This window comes from Littorina saxatilis, linkage group LG16 (assembly GCF_037325665.1).
Source record: "Littorina saxatilis isolate snail1 linkage group LG16, US_GU_Lsax_2.0, whole genome shotgun sequence".
Classification (NCBI taxonomy): Eukaryota; Metazoa; Mollusca; class Gastropoda; order Littorinimorpha; family Littorinidae; genus Littorina; species Littorina saxatilis.
The window spans coordinates 47,847,550-47,871,811 of record NC_090260.1 but is presented as its reverse complement, the minus strand read 5'-3'; the positions used below and the strand labels follow the sequence as shown (position 1 = coordinate 47,871,811).

General features: G+C 42.5%; 1 protein-coding gene and 1 long non-coding RNA gene across 2 annotated transcripts in view; both read right to left on the bottom strand.

Moving 5' to 3' along the window:
* Positions 1-10,569: 10,569 nt before the first annotated feature.
* LOC138951403 (serine/threonine-protein phosphatase 6 regulatory ankyrin repeat subunit C-like) lies at positions 10,570-20,144 on the bottom strand. The gene is made up of 2 exons (XM_070323013.1): positions 15,527-20,144; positions 10,570-11,822 (listed from the first exon to the last, which is right to left on the bottom strand). The coding sequence occupies exons 1-2, from the start codon at positions 20,142-20,144 to the stop codon at positions 10,570-10,572; spliced, it is 5,871 nt and encodes a 1,956-aa protein (XP_070179114.1).
* A 2,516-nt stretch (positions 20,145-22,660) lies between these two features.
* LOC138951124 (uncharacterized) overlaps positions 22,661-24,262 on the bottom strand; it is a 7,152-nt gene continuing 5,550 nt past the window's right edge. The window contains exon 3 of the long non-coding RNA XR_011450998.1: positions 22,661-23,119. This is a non-coding gene — a long non-coding RNA (uncharacterized lncRNA). The remainder of the gene's footprint in view (positions 23,120-24,262) is intronic.

Here is a 24,262-nt window from a genome sequence, read left to right as displayed (position 1 = left end):
AAATGCAACGTGAAATTCACGTAAAATTTACGGTGTGTGCTAATGTCGAAAGAACACCAACATTTCACAATAACACAACGTTGCTTTTACGTTGGGTTTTTTTTGGTTGGCTCAACGTAAATTTCACGTAAAGTCGCAACGTTCTTAATGAAACGACAAATTCACATTTTCGCAACGTCGTATTCACGTTGTGTGTTTGCTGGGGTGTATGTTATCTAATTACAAAGCACCCTGCTTGTCGCAAACAGCAAAGGAGAAGAGCAGCAGTCGACATATTTTCCTCAAGAAATGCGTCACTGAGAATCCCGACAGGTAAAAACACCCAGCCTGTTGTTGTTCGGCAATGAAATTCCTTCAAAGTACTTGAGCTACTCAAGTTTGAGATTTTCCTGTGACGTGGCTGCCGGGCTGGGTGAGCTAGTCCCATCGTACCCGTGAAGAGAGGAGCAGGAAAGTCACCCCACAGTACGACTAACACAGCGCAAAGTCACGTGCTGAAAACAAACCCTGCCATTGAATACAAATGAACCTTAACCCTGCCAGTGAATTCAATTAACCTTAACCCTGCCGGTGAATTCACTTATGTGCGATTAATTTGCAACCCGAAGCTCTACTCATAAAATGTATAACTGTTCAAACTGAGACAATTAAGGTCTGCCCCATAAATATAAGTATTCTATTGATATTAGGGAAGAAATAGAACTCTAAAGTCGTGAAGCGGCAATCGGTTCCTGGCCGCCATCTTTGATTTTCCCTAGCGCAACCTAGGGAAATGTATGCCACAGAAACCCAGTGAAAGATTAATAATAATAATAATAATAATACGAATATTTATAACGCGCACATATCTCACCAACAGGCGACTCAAGGCGCACATACACTCGTTCACACACACGGAGACTTAAAGTCACTAGCACACACACACCATCAAACATTAAAATATGTACAGTTATTCAGGGTGGGATGGGGTGGGCAGTGTAGAATGCATGGATTATTTGGAAAAAAGGAATGTCTTGAGTGCAGATTGACTTGAGCGTCCTCTCCAGACCTTAAAGTAGGAAGATATGAACAGTTAAAATAACAATCAGCTGAACTACATAAACAGCAAACCTTAATGGCTGAGGGTGAGGGACAGGTATATGCATACGGTCTTATAGAGGCAGAGAAAAACACATAGCTAGTGTCAGAGTGACTTTAAAGCAAAGATGTCAGCTACTGAAAAACATGTTAGTGATGTTATTTTCGGTTCACTCACTTATTTCTTTGAAGAACACGCCAGTGCACTTCAGGCTGTAGTTTTCCCCCTCTATGTTAAAACATTTAGTCAAAACTTGACTAAATGTAAAAAAAGAGAGAGAGAAAGAGAGAGAGAAAAGAGAGAGAGAGAGAGAGAAAAGAGAGAGAGAAAAGAGAGAGAGAGAGAGAGAGAGAGAGAGAGAGAGAGAGAGAGAGAGAGAGAGAGAGAGAGAGAGAGAGCGAGCAGTATAAACAAAGTCATTTGTTTCATACCAGAGACCGGAGTAGCCATAACAATGGATTCACTGCAGTATGTGTTGAATTTTAACTTAGCCTGGGTGTGTATACTTACTCGGGAAACAAGGAGAAGCAAGACGATGACACGCAGAGACTTTCAACTGACCTGTTTCACGGAGCATAGTCACATAGTCACAATACTGAGCATACTACGTGTACGTTTTAACCAGGAAAAGGGAACAAAAACACACAGCCTCGATATGATATCCATACCTAAGTTGTCATTGGGCCGTAAGCCAAGAGAAATGTTTTACACAGACACGAACCATCTACCCATAAGGAAAATGAGAAAACCTTATTTACCTTGAGTTGGAATCACTGAAGATCTCTCGTCACGTAAGGCCTTTAGCGGTGGACGCCATCTTGAATGAAGCGAAGAGCGATGCTATTTTTAAAGTCTAGTCAATACGAATACGATCACTTGTGTAAGCGATACCAACTGAGGGGGGAGGGGGGGAGGGGGGGAGAGGGGGGAGGGGAATAACCCAGTCCGGGTTGTGTTTCTAAAGCGGTTTGAGTTGGAAACGAAAGCAGTGGTGTGGAGAAAAGTACTGCTTGTTATTTTGTTTTCCTCCCAGCGGCCAGGAACAAGTCAAAACAGTATTAGTACATCGTAACGTTGGAAAGATTTCAGTTTTCAGGCGTTAACTTGAACTTAACCGCCTTTTCCCTTGTAAGGGGGCCGAAGTAGAGTCTAATGCGTTAGGAGAGTTTTGCGTCCCACAAGCCTGAAAGTGAGAACTGTTATTTACTTCAACTTCAAAGCACGGTTTTCTTTTTAAATTACCTTACATAATGGACTTTTAAACTAGGTATCTGAACAAAATTGTGATTCTTTCAAGGTCAAACAAACCGTTTTCTGTTTACAGTTTATAAACGTCATTTCGAAGAAGTGAATGTTAATTTTGAAGAGTACCCCCGACTGACCCCTCCTCATGAACACTACGTAAGCAAGCCTTAAGCCTCGGGTCATACAGGCGACTCAGTCGTTGCGATTCAGTCTTGCGATTCAGTCTTTGGTCGATCGTACATCACATCGTAGGCCATTGACCCGTCACACGATGAACGATAGACGAACGACTGGCGAACGATAACTCCACGCGAGCGGGGCGGAAGTGATGTGTCATAGTGAACACTGCGAGAGCAGACGCTAAATGTTCGAACGTCGCTCTACCTTTCTGAAAAATTCCTTTCAGCATTACGCCTTTGCAAGAAATAAAGTTCCCAGACAGCTGCAATTAATGTTTTCCGACCGCTGTACACGCCTAAAACGTCTCCTTTATATCTGAGTAAAAAGCTGTTCTTCCAACAAGTTTTGAATCGACGAAGAGACGCTGTACGCCACTGTCCGCCATTATTTTACGTCACGGCGTCAAGGCCGCAGCAACGCGTTCTGATTGGCTCTGTTGGCTCTGCCCCTGCGATTGACCGACGACTGGATCGCAGGAATAGAACATGTTCTAAACCTCAAAGCTACGAGGGAATCGCATGAGACTGAGTCGCAGACTTGTCGTAGCTGTTTTCTACGACTGAGTCGGCTGTGTGACGGGGTAAATCGCGCGACTCAGTCGCATGTGTGACAGCCCTCTTACCCCGCAAAGGTATCGCTGTGGTAGTAATTATCACTGTTTGCACTCTCTTCTTTGTATTGTCTGCTGTACCATGCTGTCCCATGCAGTCCCATACAGTCTCATGTTGTCCCATGCTCAGCGTTTATATTGCTGTCACGATAAATCACAAAACCCAATATAAATATTCTGCAAAAGTCTTTTCAGTTTGAACTCACCTCTAGCTCTCAGCAGCCGGTCCTCCCCCGAACTGAAGGAGAGTGTTGACGAGAAAATGCACGTGTTTAGTGTGAATAAGTCGACTGATTTTGTGTGTGAACACTTGAAAAACAGCTGTTTTTACGGGCGGGATCTGTATTTGATCGGCGAGAGAATGTACTGCACTCGTGTGTCAAAATTCATGCGAACGACCTTTATTCGACATTTGTAAGTTTTTATTTACTATCCACATGTTCTCCCAGACGATGAGACTAAGAGCGAGGTCAGATCCAAGCAGGCTTCACAGACGTTTTTCTTTGTTGTGGATTTTTGCCTACTAAATTTCTATGACAGATGTTTGACCAGATGTAGCTTTGTGACTAGATTAATTGTCACTTAGCGCTCAGTATCGAAAGGTCCATTTATGTTTCTGAACAACTGACATGACCCACGTGAGTCAACAAGACAGTGTCGCTTGCGTCCTTTACTTTCTGACGTGTGACCTTCTTTGTATATGACGTCATAGTTTATCTCGGATTTTGTTGAGAAAACCAATGACATTTTATTTTTGCGAAGCAACTGAATATGAAAAGAAAAGAAAGCGTGCAAAAGTATGTTTGGGTCCTGTAAGACTTTATGACCAACGACTTCTCCCTTGGAAGAAAATAAAGATGTCTGCTTTTCGTCTGCTTTGAAGATATAGGGGGATTTTACAGCGCACACGGTAAATTGCAAGTCGTATTTGACAAGAATGTTGTTATTCTTCTTTCTTCGAAGTACCGTAGATTTGTTCTTGGCCATATTCTCCAGTTGTGCATTGTTATATTATGGTAAAAACACGTTTGAACGCAAGTTCGCAAAGAAATTTTGATCATTTGCTCCGGAACTGCAACGTCGATTTGCCCAAACAAAAAAGCCTGGCTCAATATGCGGAAACAGGCTGGTAGTGTCATATTTTTTAAACGGGTTTGGAAGAACTGCTCATAATTTACATAGCACTCCAGCCCTGTTCTTTTTTTCGTCACACCCAAAACCGTTATTTGTTTTGGGCGACGCAGCATTATATAGTCAAGAGTGTGTGCCTTGGGATACCAAATGGATGTAATTTTCGGTGAACGTACCGATTGCGGCGCGTAAACTTAAATCTTTTCTTCTTGCCGTGAGCGGTAGTTTGTGTTTCTGTGTTATTCTCCCTTCCATTTCAGTGTTGGGCGTTCTCTGTGTGTCAAATTGTCACGTGTTTTAGTCTTTTTGTTTGGGTATTCGTGGTTTTTGCAGTTAATGAATCATTTTGAAATACTAATTAGTTTAGATCTATCGTTCACTGTATTTTGAATTGTGTCTTTTTTGTGCACTAACATGCGTCTTCTGTGGTGTCTGCATCGCGTTGTTGTGCTTTGTTGTGGCTGTTGTTGATGATATGCTGTTGTTGTGGTTGTTTGATGTTTGTGGTGTGTGTGTTGTGCTTGTTGTTGTTGGTGTGTGAGTGTGTGTGAGTGTGTGTGTGTGTGTGTGTGTGTGTGTGTGTGTGTGTGTGTGTGTGTGTTAGAGGTGTGAGATAGAAAAAGAGAGAGAGAGAGAGGGAGAGAGAGAGAGAGAGAGAGAGAGAGAGAGAGGGAGAGAGTGGGGGAAGGGGTGTGTCCCAAAAAATAGTATCTCTATCCCGAAAGAGACACACAAGATGTGTACTGACGTTTTACAGACGAGATCTCTATTGATTTTGTGACAGCAAGTGTTTTGAAACATCTAATGCACAATATTATCTTTGCAAAATATACTACTTGTAGTCCATCACTAACACACACACACACACACACACACACACACACACTCACACACACACACGCACGCACACACACACACACACACACACTCACACACACGCACACACACACACACACACACACACACACACACACACACACACCGTGACACACACACACAGTCAAAACATTATTAAACACAATCGTGACTTCAGAAAAAGCAATTGTATTGAAATGGCACTTGGAATGAAACCAAACCACTCTTTCCGTCGTGTCGAGCGCTAATTGAATAGTAATTCTACACTCAACCAAGAAAAATGAAAATCAGAACTAAACATTATATATATATTTCTACGGACACGTGTGTTTATATTTTTCCCGATTAGACAAATATAGAGAAAAGGCGTCAAAATGTAGTCTCTACAGCAGCAAAAGAATAAAGGTACTTAGAAAAACAGTCAATATTTGAACGCTTCTGACAAAAAGAACAAGATATAAAGACTACTGAACACTTGTGACAAACAAATAGAAGGTATAAACACCACAGAATGTGATCAAATAGGGACACCTTTCTAAACCAGAGAATGACACCGAGTACACGATGTAAGTTCCCGTAGATCCGCTCAGGGTTTTTACACGAGATATGAGCATCCTTGACATACACCAAAATCCTCACTGCTTTATCCACAATTTTGACATTTTTTTGTTTGTGGATAAAATATGTTCGTAACTGACACCCATGAATATTTGCAATTTTAATTCACCAAACTATTCTAACTCCACACAGCAATTAGGCGTGTTGTTAACTGTCGGTATGTGTGGAAGTTGAAGGATGCCTTTAACTCGTGTAACAGCCTGGAGAAATGTACATTGGTATTGAAGAACAAAAACCACTACCACCCATACAAGTAGAATTAAAGTACCAAAAAACCCAAAAACAATGCGTATTATAAACATACCATTTATATAGAGAGAGCAATGAAATCCTACAAACTCAGCAAAGGGAACAGACTCGATCCTAAGATATTGATATAATCAATCCAGTTACGCATCATTTCCCGACACCAATAAAAGCTTTGTACAGTACATGTCTTGCAGTTTTGAGCTGTGTTACAAATAGAAATGTACTTGTGCAAATCAAACCCCTTTTGTATACATTTGAGCGTTTTGAAAAGTGCATGCTGCGCGTGTGTGCCTATGTTTGAAGAACGTTTTGTAACAACATAAACTAAGAAAAAGTGTTTAGAAACTTACACACACACACTTTAAGTTAAAATGGGGTTTAAAAAGTTAACAACACACATTTGCTGAGTACAGCTAGTCTTCACCAGAAAAAATCATGGCGAAACATTATGTGTTGGTTGTCTCGCCCAATCCAACAATCACAGTCAATTCAAAATACGTTAGTTAGTTAGTTGTTGCTTTTTGGGTCCAGCGGACCATATAGGCCAAATCAGGACCCCCACATTCAAAATACGTGAAAATCCTGATGTTCAGACAGCAGCCATAAACAGACAGGTCAACATGTCGACTAAAAGAATATCAGAAAATACACAGCTGCAAACAATCTCGGTAAAAGGCACAGTCCTTCTTGTCAAAACAGTTGAGCTCGCTATCCAAGATCTGATTGGTTACTGCATGGGGTGAGAGATCTGATTTGTTACTGCATGGGATGAGAGATCTGATTGGTTACTGCATGGGGTGAGAGATGTGATTGGTTACTGCATGGGGCGAGACCATCCCTCCACTTATACACATAGCGAACATCGGTGCAGAACTGTTTTGATGACTTAGTTTCACAGATTGATACTAGTAGCTTTTTGATTCATGGATTCACACACAAAATTCCCAGTCTGCACAGAAAGCAGCGACTGTTGATGTTTGGTATGAGTCCAAGTGGAGGGATGGCCTTGTTCCGTGTGACAGCCTGGACACATCACACATAGAGGGATGGCCTTGTTCCGTGTGACAGCCTGGACACATCACACATGGAGGGATGGCCTTGTTCCGTGTGACAGCCTGGACACATCACACATGGAGTGTTGAAACACTTACACGGGAAGGACTGTGTCTTTATCAAAGAAAAAAACGTGTCTACGATACAAAAAACAATCAACCAACATACCAACGTCCACGAACAATGATAAAACTGTAGGTGATTAGCCAGCAAGGTATAAAGCACAACACAGCGCAACACAACCAACATACCAACGTCCACGAAGAATGATAAAACTGCAGGTGATTAGCCAGCATGGTATAAAGCACAACACAGCGCAACACAATCAATGCCAAAATCGAAGAAAAATATTATGATGAAAAGTAGTTGAGAGTTCACGAACAAAAAGAGAGAGAGAGAGAGAGAAAAAGAACAGGTGGCTAAGCCAAATATCTTATTTGGGATTAGGATTTTCTCTAAATATAATTTTTGGTACATGTTAAAAGGGGATGAAAAGTTCGATACTCTCTATCAAAATTGTAAAAAAAACAATTGTAAAAACTGAATTGTCTCAACATAACTTGTGTACAACAGGGGGTTATTAACCAAGTAATGTAGCGGATCTGACAGAAATCTGATCAAATCCCATACCACACGATAATGATTTTATATTGTAAGCAATGGGTTAACACAATGATACAATATACGTTTGCCTTCAACAGCGAAGCAAGACAACAAGGTGTCAAACATCTGAAACGGAATACCGTACTATCCATACTGCACAGTATAATCAGTACATTTGCTTGATGAGAAATACAAGTTCTTCATCAAAAATCAAACGTGACACATAAGTTTCAAATCCAGTCGAGAAACTGCCAATAAAACTTCATCTTGAAGGAATGAACGGCAAACAATGGTTCACATGGAATAAAATCAAAAAGAAATCTTGTTTTGTTGAGTTAATAAAGAACATACGGTAAAATACATACATTACTGAAGTCATTACATTCACCATCATTAATTGGCAGGAGGCTTTGCTAACACTGCTCTATCCTAATTATATAAATAACAAATGGCCCACTCTAATAGCACATGTTTCAACTTTGTACAAGCCAAACAGATCAAAGTTGAACGTCCATCAAAAAACATAATGTACAACAACATTATATCATCCGAGTAACAACAGGACAGACACAGATCCTGTGCTGCCTAAAATCATTCAAGCGATGAGAGTGTCTATCGTTCTCAAGGCAAAACATATTTACACAATAATAAGTCTACAAGCGTTTTTTGGCTCACGTAAGTGTAGCCTATGCGATCGTAACTTTGTCTGTCTGTGCGTGCGTGCGTGCGTGCGTCTGTGCGTGTGTATGTCTGTGGTAGAAACTCTAACATTTGAAGACGTCACATTACATTGACGTCACATTATGACGTAAGAGGGTTAGACGTCACGCGAAGGAAGTACTGACAGTCTCGGTCATTATTATTTTGAGCGTGCCGAGACTAGTTGGCAGTCGTGTCCTTGTAAGTAGGCTACATGCAGACAGACAGATCTAGATCTAGTGTCTCGCTTCCTTGCACAGTTTCACCTATGCTCTTTCTGTGTGTGTGTGTGTGTGTGTGTGTGTGTGTGTGTGTGTGTGTGTGTGTGTGTGTATGTGTGTGTGTGTGTGTGTGTGTGTGTGTGTGTGTGTGTGTGTGTGTGTGTGTGTGTGTGTGTGTGATTGAGTTTGTGTTACTGTTTGTCGATTTCTTACGTGAGCCTTGATGGCTTCGCCTCTTGTATTAAAATGAAAGGGAACAATGGTGCTCAGTGTTTAAAACAAAACTCTTCCAGTATTACACACACACACAAAATTACAGTGTTGTGGATGATGCCCACTGCAGACAATATTTTAATGACAAGTAAAGTTCTGAATTGCATTTTGTTTTTAAAATAAATCAAAGCAACTTCACCAACAATCTATATCATTGTTGAACACAATGGAGTATCGTGAATTACTTCCCAAACAAACAATGTACAACAGCAACATATCATTTAAGTAACGTTGCCAATCTGACACAAATCTCTTCAAATCTAGCAAAAACGGGAATGATTTCTAGAAAATGGCATCTGTTTCGCAAGGCATGATATCATTACATAATGACACAACACATTTTCAAAGAAAAGTTTAAAACTAAAAGCAACAGTTGATAACTGTTGTGGAATTCATTCCAAACAATACAGCATAAAACAGACAGTACGCCTGTCAAATGACCAGTACAACAAGTGTCCTTGCTTCTGTCTACAAGTACTCCAATGACCTTCACCCTCTTCACTCCCCTTCCCTTCAGTCTGTTCTCTGGTTCACATTGGGTTGTACAGATACAAGCCTGCTTCACAATTACCAGTGCTCTTTACAAAGCAGAACTTTAATTAAAAAAATTATAAAAAAAAGCAAATCATAATAAAAATAAGCCGGGGGTTCAAGAGGCAGCCAGGTCCCTCGACCCTGAGGTCCAGGGGACAAATCTATCGGAGTATTTGTGAATGTTTACACAGTTTGGAGCCACTGCATTGAAAGACATACGAAACAATCTACACATCTTCAAAGTTTCCCCAGACTTTTGGGGAGGTCAAAATTAGGAAAGTTAAACTATTACAAATCCTGATTTCCAGATCTCCGAATGGGAACTTTCATTCCCGTCTTTGCAAACTAAGTTCGGAGAGCATCCCCTTGTTTAAAAGATACACACTGTCAAGCACATACAGGAGAACGTGGATCAACATCCAGACACTATTTAGTCAATACAGCACAATCGTTTGATTGTTCACACTTTTATAGTTCACATACTCTGTGCGGACTGCACCAAACATAAATCAATTCATTTTGGAGACTTTTCCGGGTTTAAATAAGTTAAACCTGAATATTTTCTTATTCACAATTTTCAGACACCAAGCTACCGTCATGGTCACAAAACAGTGCAGTACTACAAAGGAAAACTTTACAGCAGTACATTATGAGAGCCATAATTAAGTTGCCCTAGAATAACATTTATGACCACTTAAGACCCGTGTGAGGAAATCAGGCAGCCTCGTCTCCAGCCAGACAATACCAGTGAGGTGTTGGGGATGCAATGAGCTGTCTCAAAAAGAGCATGGCGTAACAACAAGTTGTGTAATCAAAGGGATGAAATTACAAAGTCAACACATATTTCAGAAATAGTTGTCCTCTGTGTCTAAGAATTAGGCGTCAAATGTGCCAAAGGAACCCTCCTTGGGGAAAAAAAACCGAATATAAAGCCATACAGGCGATGAAAAAAAAGCCTACAAGTGTTTAATTGATAATCTTGCCCATTCTGCGTGGAATTGTGTCAGCGAACAGACTCATCTGTGGGAACAAACTTGAAATGATTGTTTGCAGTTTTTTGAAACCTCATATAATGGACATCGACGCAGCTTTTGACGGTTGTGAAGCAGGAGCATGTGTAACTAAACCCATGCTTCAACAGACCTCAAAATGGCCGAGTTAAAGACACGCACAGTGCCTCCGTGTTTCAACGAACCTTCGTGTTTTGTAAGCGCAGACCGCTATTCAGTGGCGCCATGCTGGCCGAGCGTGTCCACTACCTCTTTATGCCCCTTTTGCCTTGCTAATCTAAGTGCTGTGTTGCCTTTTCTGGTAGTCACTGAGATGTCGGCACCATGCTTCAACAGAATGTTCACCACCTCTACATGACCTTTTCGACTCGCACAGTGCAGTGCTGTGAAATCTTTTGTGGTTGTCATGGTAATGTCAGCACCATGCTTCAACAGAGTGTTCACAACCTTCATGTGGCCCTTTAGGCTCGCAGCGTGCAGTGCTGTGGCACCCTGTGAGGTTGTTGTGTTGATGTCAGCGCCATGCTTCAGCAGAGTAATCACCACCTCTACATGGCCCTGAAGACTCGCATAGTGCAATGCTATGGCGCCCTTTGTGGTTGTTGCGTTGATGTCAGCACCATGCTTCAACAGAGTGGTCAAGACCTCTGTATGGCCCTCTTGACTCGCACAGTGCAGTGATGTTAAACCCTGTGTGTCTGTTGCGTTGATGTCAGCACCATGCTTCAACAGAGTGGTCAAGACCTCTGTATGGCCCTCTTGACTCGCACAGTGCAGTGATGTTAAACCCTGTGTGTCTGTTGCGTTGATGTCAGCACCATGCTTCAACAGAGTGGTCAAGACCTCTGTATGGCCTTCTTGACTCGCACAGTGCAGTGATGTTAAACCCTGTGTGTTTGTTGTGTTGATGTCAGCACCATGCTTCAACAGAGTGTTCACCACCTCTACATGGCCCTCTTGACTTGCACAGTGCAGTGCTGTGAAACCCTGAGTGTCTGGTGTGTTGATGTCAGCACCATGCTTCAACAGAGTGTTCACCACCTCTACATGGCTCTCTTGACTCGCCCAGTGCAGTGCTGTGAAACCCTGTGTGGTTGTGGTGTTGATGTCAGCACCATGCTTCAACAGAGTGTTCACCGCCTCTACATGGCCCTTTTGACTCGCACAGTGCAGTGCTGTGAAACCCTGTGTGTCTGTTGTGTTGATGTCAGCACCATGCTTCAACAGAGTGTTCACCACCTCTACATGGCCCTTTTGACTCGCACAGTGCAGTGCTGTGAAACCCTGTGTGTCTGTTGTGTTGATGTCAGCACCATGCTTCAACAGAGTGTTCACCGCCTCTACATGGCCCTTTTGACTCGCACAGTGCAGTGCTGTGAAACCCAATCTTGTGTCTGTTAAGTTGATGTCAGCACCATGCTTCAACAGAGTGTTCACCACCTCTACATGGCCTTGAAGACTCGCTATGGATAACGTTGCCAAATTTAATGATGTGGTTAACACATGTGATTTGTATGATGTCTGGAGGTTTTTCAACCCGGATACAAAGGAATTTACCTGGTCAAGAAAGACTCCGTTTATTGCCAGACGACTTGATTACATTTTGGTTAGCTCCGGTATTTTTGATTTGAACTTTGATTGTGGCATTGTCAGTGTTCCTTTTTCAGACCATAGAGGGTGCCTGGTTCGATTGAAAGTAAGTGAGATTGTACGAGGCAAAGGTTATTGGAAGTTTAATAATTTGATGTTGGAAGATATTGATTATGTTAATGAAATGAATATTTTTATTGAAGGATTTTGTAGCGAAGAATTGGATTGTCAACTGGATTGGGAAATGTTAAAAGTTAAAATTAGAGAGTTTACCATTAATTATAGCAAAAATAAACAGTGTCAAAGGAGAAATGAAGTTGCAGATTTGTGTAATAAACTGAATGATTTAGACGTTTACTTGAGTAAGAATCCTAACTGTAATGATACCCAAGCAAAGCGTGAACACGTGAAAATGCAACTCGAGTTAATGGAAATAAAAAGGGCACGAGCCGCTCAGGTTAGAGCTCGCGCTAAATGGGTCGAGGAAGGGGAGAAAAACACAAAATATTTCTTGAGTCTGGAAAAAGCACGTGCAAATGCAAAGGTTATGGATCGCGTGAAAGATGATGAAGGGCGAGTGTGTACAGATCAAAAACAAATACACAGTGTGCAAAAAAAGTATTTTATGAATTTGTATAGAAAGAAAATAGATATAGTAGATAATGTTGGTAATGTTGACGATTTTTTGCAAGGCTGCAGCGTTCCTTCTCTTTCCGACGAAGATAAGAACAGCTGCGAGGGCTCTCTAACTGCTAATGAACTGTTGCACGCACTAAAACAAATGAAAAATGGTTCTTCCCCAGGTTCTGATGGCATTACAATTGAATTTATTAAAGTATTTTGGTCTCGAGTGAGTATATTTATATCACGTTCTTTTTCAGCAGCATTTGATAATGGTAGTTTGTCTGCGTCTCAAAGAAATGCTGTCATTGTGTTAATTCATAAAGGTAAAAACCTTCCGAGAGATGAATTAAATAATTGGCGTCCAATTTCGCTAACAAACAGTGATTATAAATTACTGGCGAAGTGTCTGGCTTTACGCATGAACAAAGTTGTACATAATGTGATTAATCCTGATCAGGTTGGATATATTAAAGGGAGGCAAGTTTCATCTTTGTTAAGATTGATTGATGACGTCATAGATCAAATGAATGTGCAAGATAAACCAGGTCTTTTGGTCACCATCGACATGTTTCATGCATTTGATTGTATTTCAAAAGACTTTATGATAAATGTTTTTAAAAAATTTGGCTTTGGCCCGGAGTTTGTAACTTGGGTCGAAGTTTTGATGAAAGATGCCAAGAGTTGTGTTAATTATGCAGGCTGGTTGTCTGAGTATTTTCCAGTGGAGTCTGGAATCCGTCAGGGATGTCCATTCTCGCCTTTAGCCTTTGTTTTGGCAATTGAGTTAGTAGCCATTAAGATTAGGCAGAATAAGAATGTTAACGGTATTTCGAATTTGAATTGTTTAAATGATAGGTTTTGGGATGATATGTTAAAAATTGCTTTGTATGCTGACGATGTAACGTTATTTTTGAAAAGCGAAACGGATTTAAAACATGCCTTATTGATTTTTGATTCTTTTTACTACGTTTCCGGATTAAAGTTGAATCTGTCAAAATGTGAAGCCATGTGGCTAGGAAGTCAAAAACATTGTCAAGACACCTTTTATGATTTCAATTGGAAGAAAAAATTAAAGATTTTGGGAATTTATTTTTGTAATGACATATCAGCCTCTGACGTTGAGGAAAATTGGACAGAGCGAATTACGTCTGTTAAGCGCTTGATTGCGGCATGGGAGAAAAGAAATTTGAGTATCATGGGTAAAATTATTGTAATAAAAACGTTCTTGATCTCCCAATTTGTTTATTTTATGCAGGCATTTGTGATCCCTGATAAAGTATTAGCAGAAGTTAATAGACTGTTGTTTAGATTTTTGTGGAAAAAGAAAGAAAATAATAAAAAGGCATTTGAAAAGGTTAAAAGGATAATATTGTGTAGTGATGTCGAAAATGGTGGTTTAAATATGATTGATTTGAAACACATGCAGGCATCATTTTTATTACAATGGGCTGTCAGACTGACATCCCGCAAAGTCACGGATAAGTGGAAATGTGTTCCAAAGTCAGTGTTTTCAATGTACGGCTCAAATTGTGAATGTTTTTATTCAAATGTTAATTTTCGGAGACTAAAGGGGAGTGAACTTGTCAAATCCAAATTTTGGAAAATTGTTTTGAAAACCTGGCTTGATAACAACGTAGGCTTATGTATTGATAATAATTTATTTAATCCGCTTTTATGGAATAACCAATGTTTTGCTTATGCCGGAAATGTACTGTATTTTGAAGATTGGGCGAGAAAGGGTCTTAATAGCGTACATGATGTTTTATACAGAAACGAATTTGTCTCCTATCAGTTCATTTGTGATGTTTTAGGAAAATCCCCACGGAGAATTTTGGAATATAACATGGTTCGTGCTGTTGCTCTGAATGTAATGCACAAGACGATGCACGGAAAGAAAGAAATTGATTTGATGGATATCCCCTTATATCGTGGTAAGAAAGTACATAGCGCACAACAGTTTAGAAAAGAATTAGTAAGTATGAAAGTTGTTGAACCTTGTGCAATTGGCTTTTGGAGGAGGAAATTTAATTATGAAATTGATAAGAAAGATTGGCTGACTAGTTTTGAATCGGTTAAAGAAACAAGGTTGCGTGTATTACAATGGAAATTACTTCACAATATTTATCCCACAAACATTATGTTATGTAAAATGAAAGTTGTGGAGGACAATGTCTGTTCATATTGTAGCAATAGCGTTGATTATATAGAACACTTTTTTCTCTTTTGCCCAGTGGTGATTGAGTTTTGGAAACAGATAGAATTTTATATTTGGGTACATATGGATAAACAAATAGAGTTAACAGTGCACGAAATTATGTTTGGTGTTAAAAATCGAAAAATGCAAGCAACCCTGTTGAAAGAATTGAACCGTATAATTTTGGTTGCTAAAATGTGCATAAGTATTTATAAAAAAACAAAGGCTTCAATTCCTCTCTTTGTTTTATTCGAAAAGCAATTGCAGATCAGAAATGTAAAATTATGACTTTTATTCCTCTTTTTTATTTCTTTTATTTTTCTATTCTTATTTCTTTTATTTTTTTCTCCTTCTCTTCTCATTTCTAGATACGGACCCAAAGTTACACCAAGATGTATATAGTGGATGTCATACTGTGTTTTTTGTGTGTGTATAATTATAATGATATGCATTTTAAATACATATTTCAACGGGAAAAAAAGAAAAAAAGCTATGGTCTAAGCAAATAGTAACACAATCTTGGGGCAACCAAGGAAAATTGTCTAAGGGTACAAGTAAGAAAAAAGTTTTTCATTAATTTTGATACTATATACTTTTTGAGTGGTAAATGTTGAAGGATGAAAGAAAATATATTGTGAGTGGACGGATGCATGTTATTCATTAAAAGCCCCACAATGATGTGCTTGGCAAAAAAAAAAAAAAAAAAAAAAAAAAAAAAAAAAAAGAAACTATCAGTGTCTTTTGTGTTGATGTCAGCACCATGCTTCAACAGAGTGTTCACCACCTCTACATGGCCCTGTTGACTCGCATAGTGCAGTGCTGTGAAACTATCAGTGTCTTTTGTGTTGATGTCAGCACCATGCTTCAACAGAGTGTTCACCACCTCTACATGGCCTTGAAGACTCGCCATGTGCAGTGCTGTGAAACTATTAGTGTCTTTTGTGTTGATGTCAGCATCATGCTTCAACAGAGTGTTCACCACCTCTACATTGCCATTTTGACTCGCTATGTGCAGTGCTGTGCCACCCTGTGTGGTTGTTGTGTTGATGTCAGCACCATACTTTAACAGAGTGTTCACCAGCTCTACATGGCCCTCTTGACTCGCAATGTGCAGTGCTGTGAAACCCTGTGTGTCTGTAGTGTTGATGTCAGCACCATGCTTCAACAAAGTGTTCACCACCTCTACATGGCCCTCTTGACTCGCCCAGTGCAGTGCTTTGAAACCCTGTGTGACCGCTGTGTTGATGTCAGCACCATGCTTCCACAGAGTGTTCACCACCTCTATTTGGCCCTGTTGACTCGCAATGTGCAGTGCTGTGAAACCAGGTGTGACTGCTGTGTTGATGTCAGCACCATGCTTCAACAGAGTGTTCACCACCTCTACATGGCCCTCTTGACTCGCACAGTGCAGTGCTGTTAAACCCTGTGTGTCTGTTGTGGTGATGTCAGCACCATGCTTCAACAGAGTGTTCACCACCTCTACATGGTTTAGAAGACTCGCTATGTGCAGTGCTGTGAAACTATCAGTGTCTTTTGTGTTTATGTCAGCACCATGCTTCAACAGAGTGTTCACCACCTCTACATGGCTTAGAAGACTCGCTATGTGCAGTGCTGTGAAACTATCAGTGTCTTTTGTGTTTATGTCAGCATCATGCTTCAACAGAGTGTTCACCACCTCTACATTGCCATTTTTACTCGCTATGTACAGTGCTGTGCCACCCTGTGTGGTTGTTGTGTTGATGTCAGCACCATGCTTTAACAGAGTGTTCACCACCTCTACATGGCCCTCTTGACTCGCACAGTGCAGTGCTGTGAAGCCCTGTGTGTCTGTTGTGTTGATGTCAGCACCATGCTTCAACAAAGTGTTCACCACCTCTACATGGCCCTCTAGACTCGCCCAGTGCAGTGCTTTGAAACCCTGTGTGACCGCTGTGTTGATGTCAGCACCATGCTTCAACAGAGTGTTCACCACCTCTACATGGCCCTCTTGACTCGCACAGTGCAGTGCTGTGAAACCCGATGTGACCGCTGTGTTGATGTCAGCACCATGCTTCAACAGAGTGTTCACCACCTCTACATGGCCCTCTTGACTCGCACAGTGCAGTGCTGTTAAACCCTGTGTGTCTGTTGTGGTGATGTCAGCACCATGCTTCAACAGAGTGTTCACCACCTCTACATGGCCCTCTTGACTCGCCCAGTGCAGTGCTGTGAAACCCGATGTGACCGCTGTGTTGATGTCAGCACCATGCTTCAACAGAGTGTTCACCACCTCTACATGGCCCTCTTGACTCGCACAGTGCAGTGCTGTTAAACCCTGTGTGTCTGTTGTGTTGATGTCAGCACCATGCTTCAACAGAGTGTTCACCACCTCCACGTGGCCCTTTTGACTCGCCAAGTGCAGTGCTGTGAAACCCGATGTGACCGCTGTGTTCATGTCAGCACCATGCTTCAACAGAGTGTTCACCACCTCTACATGGCCCTCTTGACTCGCCCAGTGCACTGCTGTGAAACCCGATGTGACCGCTGTGTTAATGTCAGCACCATGCTTCAACAGAGTGTTCACCACCTCTACATGGCCCTCTAGACTCGCACAGTGCAGTGCTGTGACACCCTGTGTGTCTGTTGTGTTGATGTCAGCACCATGCTTCAACAGAGTGTTCACCACCTCTACATGGCCCTCTTGACTCGCCCAGTGCAGTGCTGTGAAACCCGATGTGACCGCTGTGTTCATGTCAGCACCATGCTTCAACAGAGTGTTCACCACCTCTACATGGCCCTCTTGACTCGCCCAGTGCAGTGCTGTGCCACCCTGTGTGGTTGTTGTGTTGATGTCAGCACCATGCTTCAACAGAGTGTTCACCACCTCTACATGGCTTAGAAGACTCGCTATGTGCAGTGCTGTGAAACTATCAGTGTCTTTTGTGTTTATGTCAGCACCATGCTTCAACAGAGTGTTCACCACCTCTACATGGCTTAGAAGACTCGCTATGTGCAGTGCTGTGAAACTATCAGTGTCTTTTGTGTTTATGTCAGCACCATGCTTCAACAGAATGTTTACTACCTCTACATGGCCCTTGCAACTTGCACAGTGCAGTGCTGTGGCACCCTGTGTGGTTGCTGTGTTAATGTCAGTACCATGCTTCACCAGAGTGTTCACCACCTCTACATGGCCTTGAAGACTCGCGATGTGCAGTGGTGTGAAACCTTGTGTGGTTGTTGTGTTGATGTCAGCACCATGCTTCAACAGAATTTTTACCACCTTTAAATGGCCCTTTTGACTCGCACAGTGCAGTGCTGTGAAACCCTGTGTGTCTGTTGTGTTGATGTCAGCACCATACTTCAACAGAGTGTTCACCAACTCTACATGGCCCTTTTGACTAGCACAGTGCAGTGCTGTGAAACCTTGTGTGGTTAACGTTGCTGTGTTGATGTCAGCACCATGCTTCAACAGAGTGTTCACCACCTCTACATAACCGTTCCGACTCGCATTGTGAAGTGCTGTGAAACCCTGTGTGGTTGTTGTGTTGATGTCAGCACCATACTTCAACAGAATGTTCACCACCTCTACATAACCGTTTCGACTCGCATTGTGAAGTGCTGTGAAACCCTGTGTGGTTGTTGTGTTGATGTCAGCACCATGCATCAGCAGAGTGTTCACTACCTCTACATTGCTATTTTGACATGCCCAGTGCAGTGCTGTGGCACCCTGTGTGGTTGTGGTGTTGATGTCAGCACCGTGTTTCAACAGAATGTTCACCACCTCTACATGGCCCTTTTGACTCGCATAGTGCAGTGCTGTGACCTCCTGTGTGGTTGTGGTGTTGATATCAGCACCTAGCTTCAACAGAGTGTTCACTACCTCTACATGGCCATTTTGATTCGCAATGTGCAGTGCTGTGACACCCTGTGTGGTTGTGGTGTTGATGTCAGCACCATGCTTCAACAGAGTGTTCACCACCTCTACATGGCCCTCTTGACTCGCCCAGTGCAGTGCTGTGAAACCCTGTGTGGTTGTTGTGTTGATGTCAGCACCATGCTTCAACAGAGTGTTCACCACCTCTACATGGCCATTTATACTCGCACAGTGCAGTGCTGTGGCACCCTGTGTGTCTGTTGTGTTGATGTCAGCACCATGCTTCAACAGAGTGTTCACCTCCTCTACATGGCCATTTAGACTTGCACAGTGCAGTGCTGTGAAAGCCTGTGTGGCTGTGGTGTTGATGTCAGCACCATGTTTCAATAGAGTGTTCACCACCTCTACATGGCCATTTTGACTCGCATAGTGTTGTGCTGTGGCACCCTGTGTGTCCGTTGTGTTGATGTCAGCACCATGCTTCAACAGAGTGTTCACTACCTCTACATTGCCATTTAGACTTGCATATTGCAGTGATGTGACACCCTGTGTGGCTGTGGTGTTGATGTCAGCACTATGTTTCAACAGAGTGTTCACCACCTCCACGTGGCCCTCTTGACTCGCACAGTGTAGTGCTGTGACACCTTGTTTGTCTGTTGTGTTGATGTCAGCACCATGCTTCAACAGAGAGTTCACCACCTTTAAATGGCCATTGTGACTCGCACAGTGCAGTGCTGTGACACCTTGTGTGGTTGTGGTGTTGATGTCAGCACCATGCTTCAACAGAGTGTTCACCACCTTTAAATGGCCATTTTGACTCGCACAGTGCAGTGCTGTGAAACCCTGTGTGTCTGATGTGTTGTTGTCAGCACCATGCTTCAACAGAGTGTTCACCACCTCTACATGGCCATTGTGACTCGCACAGTGCAGTGCTGTGACACCCTGTGTGGTTGTGGTGTTGATGTCAGCACCATGCTTCAACAGAGTGTTCACCACCTCTACATGGCCATTTTGACTCGCACAGTGCAGTGCTGTGACACCCTGTGTGGTTGTGGTGTTGATGTCAGCACCATGCTTCAACAGAGTGTTCACAACCTCTTGATGACCCCCCTGACTTGCTAAGTGCAGTGCTGTCGCACCCTGTGTGGTTGTGGTGTTGATGTCAGCACCATGCTTCAACAGAGTGTTCACCACCTCTACATGGCCCTCTTGACTCGCACAGTGCAGTGCTGTGACACCCTGTTTATCTGTTGTGTTGATGTCAGCACTATGCTTCAACAGAGTTTTCACCACCACTACATGACCCTCCTGACTCGCTATGTGCAGTGCTGTGGCACCCTGTGTGGTTGTTGTGTTGATGTCAGCACCATGCTTCAACAGAGTGTTCACCACCTCTACATGACCCCTCTGACTCGCACAGTGCAATACTGTGACACCCTGTGTGTCTGTTGTGTTGATGTCAGCACTATGCTTCAACAGAGTGTTCATCACCTCCACATCGCCCTGACGACTCGCAAAGTGCATTGCTGTGGCACCCAGTGTATTTGTCATAGTCAGACTTGCGCCATGATTTAGCAGGACAGAAAGAACACTATGATGTCCTTCTTGACACGCCAAGTGTACAGACGTATCTCCCTCTTCTGTCACAGCATTGACGTCAGCACCTTGGCGAATCAGCTGACTACAAATTTTACCATGACCCTGAAGACTGGCTTCATGCAGGGGCGTCATGTTGGAGTGGTCTTTTGTATTGACAAGCGCACCGTGTTGGATGAGAAAATCAACAGTGTCTGACTGGTTAAAAAGACAAGCTACGTATAGGGGTGTCCACCCATGTCGCCCAGTCTTCTCATCCAACCCAGCCCCCTTCTCTACCAGACACGCAGCTACCTGAGTGTGACCATAACGAGCAGCAAGGTGTAAAGCTGTCAACCCTTCCCTGTCCTCAACATCTACCTGTGCTCCCCTGCTAATTAAAAACAAAGCCAGGTCAGCATGACCGTGTGTGGCGGCCATGTGGAGAGCTGTGTTGCCAGAACCGTCCACACAGTTGACGTCAAGGGGACTCACAAGTTTCTTAACAGTCCCAAGGTCCCCATGGCGACTGGCAGAGATAAGTGACGTCACTTTGTCATCGGTAGCTTGATTATTGGACAAAGAATGTTGCTTTTGTTGACCAGAGAGAGTGTTGTCCTTGCTGATGACACTGTTCTTTTCATCATCGTCTGTACCTGTTGCAAGAGTTTCTTCAGTATTTGATTCATGTACAACAGTGGGGTGCTTTTCGTTATCGAGGACCCCATGTCTACCACTGCCTGCCATGTGTGATAAAGGTATGGACGGAGACATCAGTGAGAGATGGCCGCTGCTCTTGATTGCAGCAATTAGCTGTATTACCAAATCAGGTTCTGAAAAGATCAACCAATTGATTATGTTCTTGAAAACATGAGTTATGTGTTTTTTTGTTATCATACTTATTGTGTGTAAAAAACAAAATGCAGAAATGGTTGATGAAATAGAAATTCGTTTTACACAATACAGGTTATAATTTTGGATAATGTGAAACTCAATGCAAGGTTAATGGCTAAAATTGCAAAATGTGCAACAGTTGAAATGTCGAAACCAGCGCACAGATTTAGTCAAATTCGCAAACAAAATTGTGGTTAAAATTATTAAAATTCAAATCTGTAGTTTTGTTTTTGAAATATAGCTTTTCACAAAGCAAAAATACTGTAATATCTAATTTACACAAGAAAAAATCACTGGTTCACATGGTTCTTACATAATCTAACTTTTAAAGCTGGTTCGTGTGTGTCTGTGTGTGTGTGTTAATATGATGACGATGGGATCCGAAACGGCTGCACGGACTGAAACGGGAATTGCAGAGAATGTTCTTTAATTGCCACTCAAGTCGTGTCATTGGCAGGGCCGGACTAGGTAAACACTAGGGGGGGGGGGGGGGGGTTACAGATGGGGGTCCAAGGGGCGAAGCCACTTGGTGGTGGTCCAGGGCGCAAAGCCCCCTTGGTGGGGGTTGAAGCTGAACGTTTTTTGATGTTTCTGGAGGGAAAGGAAGCCTCTCCTTGAACGAAAAAGGTAAATTCGACAAAAATAATGCGTTTGGGAGGTACATGCTTAAGCCAGGGGGGGGGGGGTTGCGCAACCCCTGTAACCCTCCCCCCCCTCCTAGTCCGGCCCTGATTGGGTACTTTTGGAATAGCCAATTTAAACGGATTCTTTAAAAAAAACAAAAAAAACGGCGGAACACATTATATACCATGTGAGCCATCGAGGATCCTCCCCAAAAACCAACCCCGTCTGGGCTATCGAAACATGGTCTTGTTAAAAGACGTTTTCAAATGGTTAACGGGAGATTCACTCGAAGCACAATTAGCGAAGTTATGTTGCCAAATCATCAAAGATCAACATTTCACTACACGGATCGATGCACACAGTCGAAATAGATGTGACATTCACCCGACAGGAGTCTACCGAAGACTACTTACTAGCAGACTAACAGACGACAAACAGAGCAATCACTGATCTAAATGTTTAGATCAGTGAGAGTAATCCGTTGAAGAACAGTTACTCCGCTTATTCGCCTTCAGTTGAGCTTATTTCCCCTGCAGTCGCGTAGTGAAATGAACTAGTGTCATTGGAATTTTCTTCGTCAATGATCGAAGCACAGTAAGTTCTATGCCAACATGTTGTGACCACACATCGTTTAATGATTTTGACCAGTGGTCAGTATACTAGTAAAAATAGCCTATTTTTACAGTTATGACTGCTAATTAGTGCAGTATAGGTTCAAGTAAGCAACTTTTGATGACTTTGATGAGTGCTCAGTGCTACTGACTAGTGGTCATGTTTACCTATTTTCAGTGTTTTATTGATGGTCAGTAGCATTGACCACTGGTCAAAGTCATGAGAAGTTAATTGCTTACCCGAACTCATACTGATCGAGTACGTGGTCACATCGATACGTGGTCACACCGACACGTGGTCACAACGACACGTGGTCACATCGACATGACCCCAACTCAATCACTCCGTCACACACACACACACACACGCGCGCGCGCGCATCATATCTACTCCATGTATCATTTTCAAAAGAAGGCAAACAGGCGTCAATCTCAAGACCTGAGAATTGCTCATGCATAATACGGACGGAAAAATCGGGATGACTGCCTGTCAGCCGTACCCAACGAGCAGTGGACTGTGGTGCCTGAGAAGTAAGAGCAACGGCAAAACTTACAAACAGAGAGAGAGAGTTCTGAACACATGTTTAGACCCTTACTGCTTACCGCGTAGTTCTGGTAGATGCAATTGTATGTTTTGAATCACTGCTCCTGCGTAGTTGTGATGTGTGACGCTGCCACTGTTGATGGTGCTGGTGGTGTACTGTCTGTGGTCGTAGCGTCGCTGGTTGTCATGGGTGATGTGTCTGTTGTCTTGAGTCATGTGACTTGCCACGTTGAAGCCACCCCCCACGTCGCCTGTCACAGAGAGTGTGTGAGTTACAGTAGATCATAGAGCATTTACAACAGACGCAATCTTTTTTCGGGCTTTGCACATTTTGCATTGAACTTTTTTTTTTAACCAAAACCCACTTGATTGCCTTTTTGAAATAGCTTCAACGCGGCACAAACACAATGCCGCTTCAACAAAACATTTTGAACGCAAAAATGACGTCATAAGAATTGACTATAGCAAAAAACAAGTGACGTGAAGCGATATAAAACCATTTAGTCATTCGGTATGAAACTAGAAGATCAACACCACAAACCAGTCATTGCCAAGACTACATTTAGATAGTCTCGGCTGACAACACCCAATGACCGAGACGGGTCACGCTCGTCTCCCCGAAGCATGCGACTGTATAGTACTTACTAAACCTATTTTTTCTAATTCTGAGCACATTCTTAGAGTAAATTTGACATATCTATAAACTTGTGAATTTAGGAGAAGATGGGGAATACAATGCAGTCCTTGTTTAATCTGTTACTAAAAATTCCATTTTAATGACAACTTTAATGAGCAAACTAATTAACTAATGTTTAAGATTTCGAGCTGAAATCCAATACCATAGTCCGGACTTTGTCGAAGATTACCTTACCAAAGCTGCAATCAATTTGATTACAAAATGAGGGTGTGACAGTGCCGCCTCAACTTTCACAAAAATCCGGATATGACGTCATTGAAGATATCTATTCAAAAACTGAAAACAAGATCTGAGGATATCATACCCAGGAACTTTTATGCAAAGTTTCATGACGATTGGTGGAGTAAGTCTTTTCGGATTAACTTTTTTGACGGGCGCAATGGCTTGGTGGTAAGACGCCGGCCTCGAAAGCGGAAGGTCGTGGGTTCGAATCCCGGCCGCGCCTGGTGGGTTGAGGTAGAGATTTTTCCGATCTCCCAGGTCAACTTATGTGCAGACCTCATAGCGCCTTATCCCCCTTCGTGTGTACACGCAAGCACAAGACCAAGTGCGCACGGAAAATATCCTGTAATCCATGTCAGAGTTCGGTGGGTTATAAAAACACAAAAATACCCAGCAAGCTTCCTCCGAAAGCGGCGTATGGTTGCCTAAATGGCGGGGTAAAAACGGTCATACACGTACAAGCCCACTCGTGCAA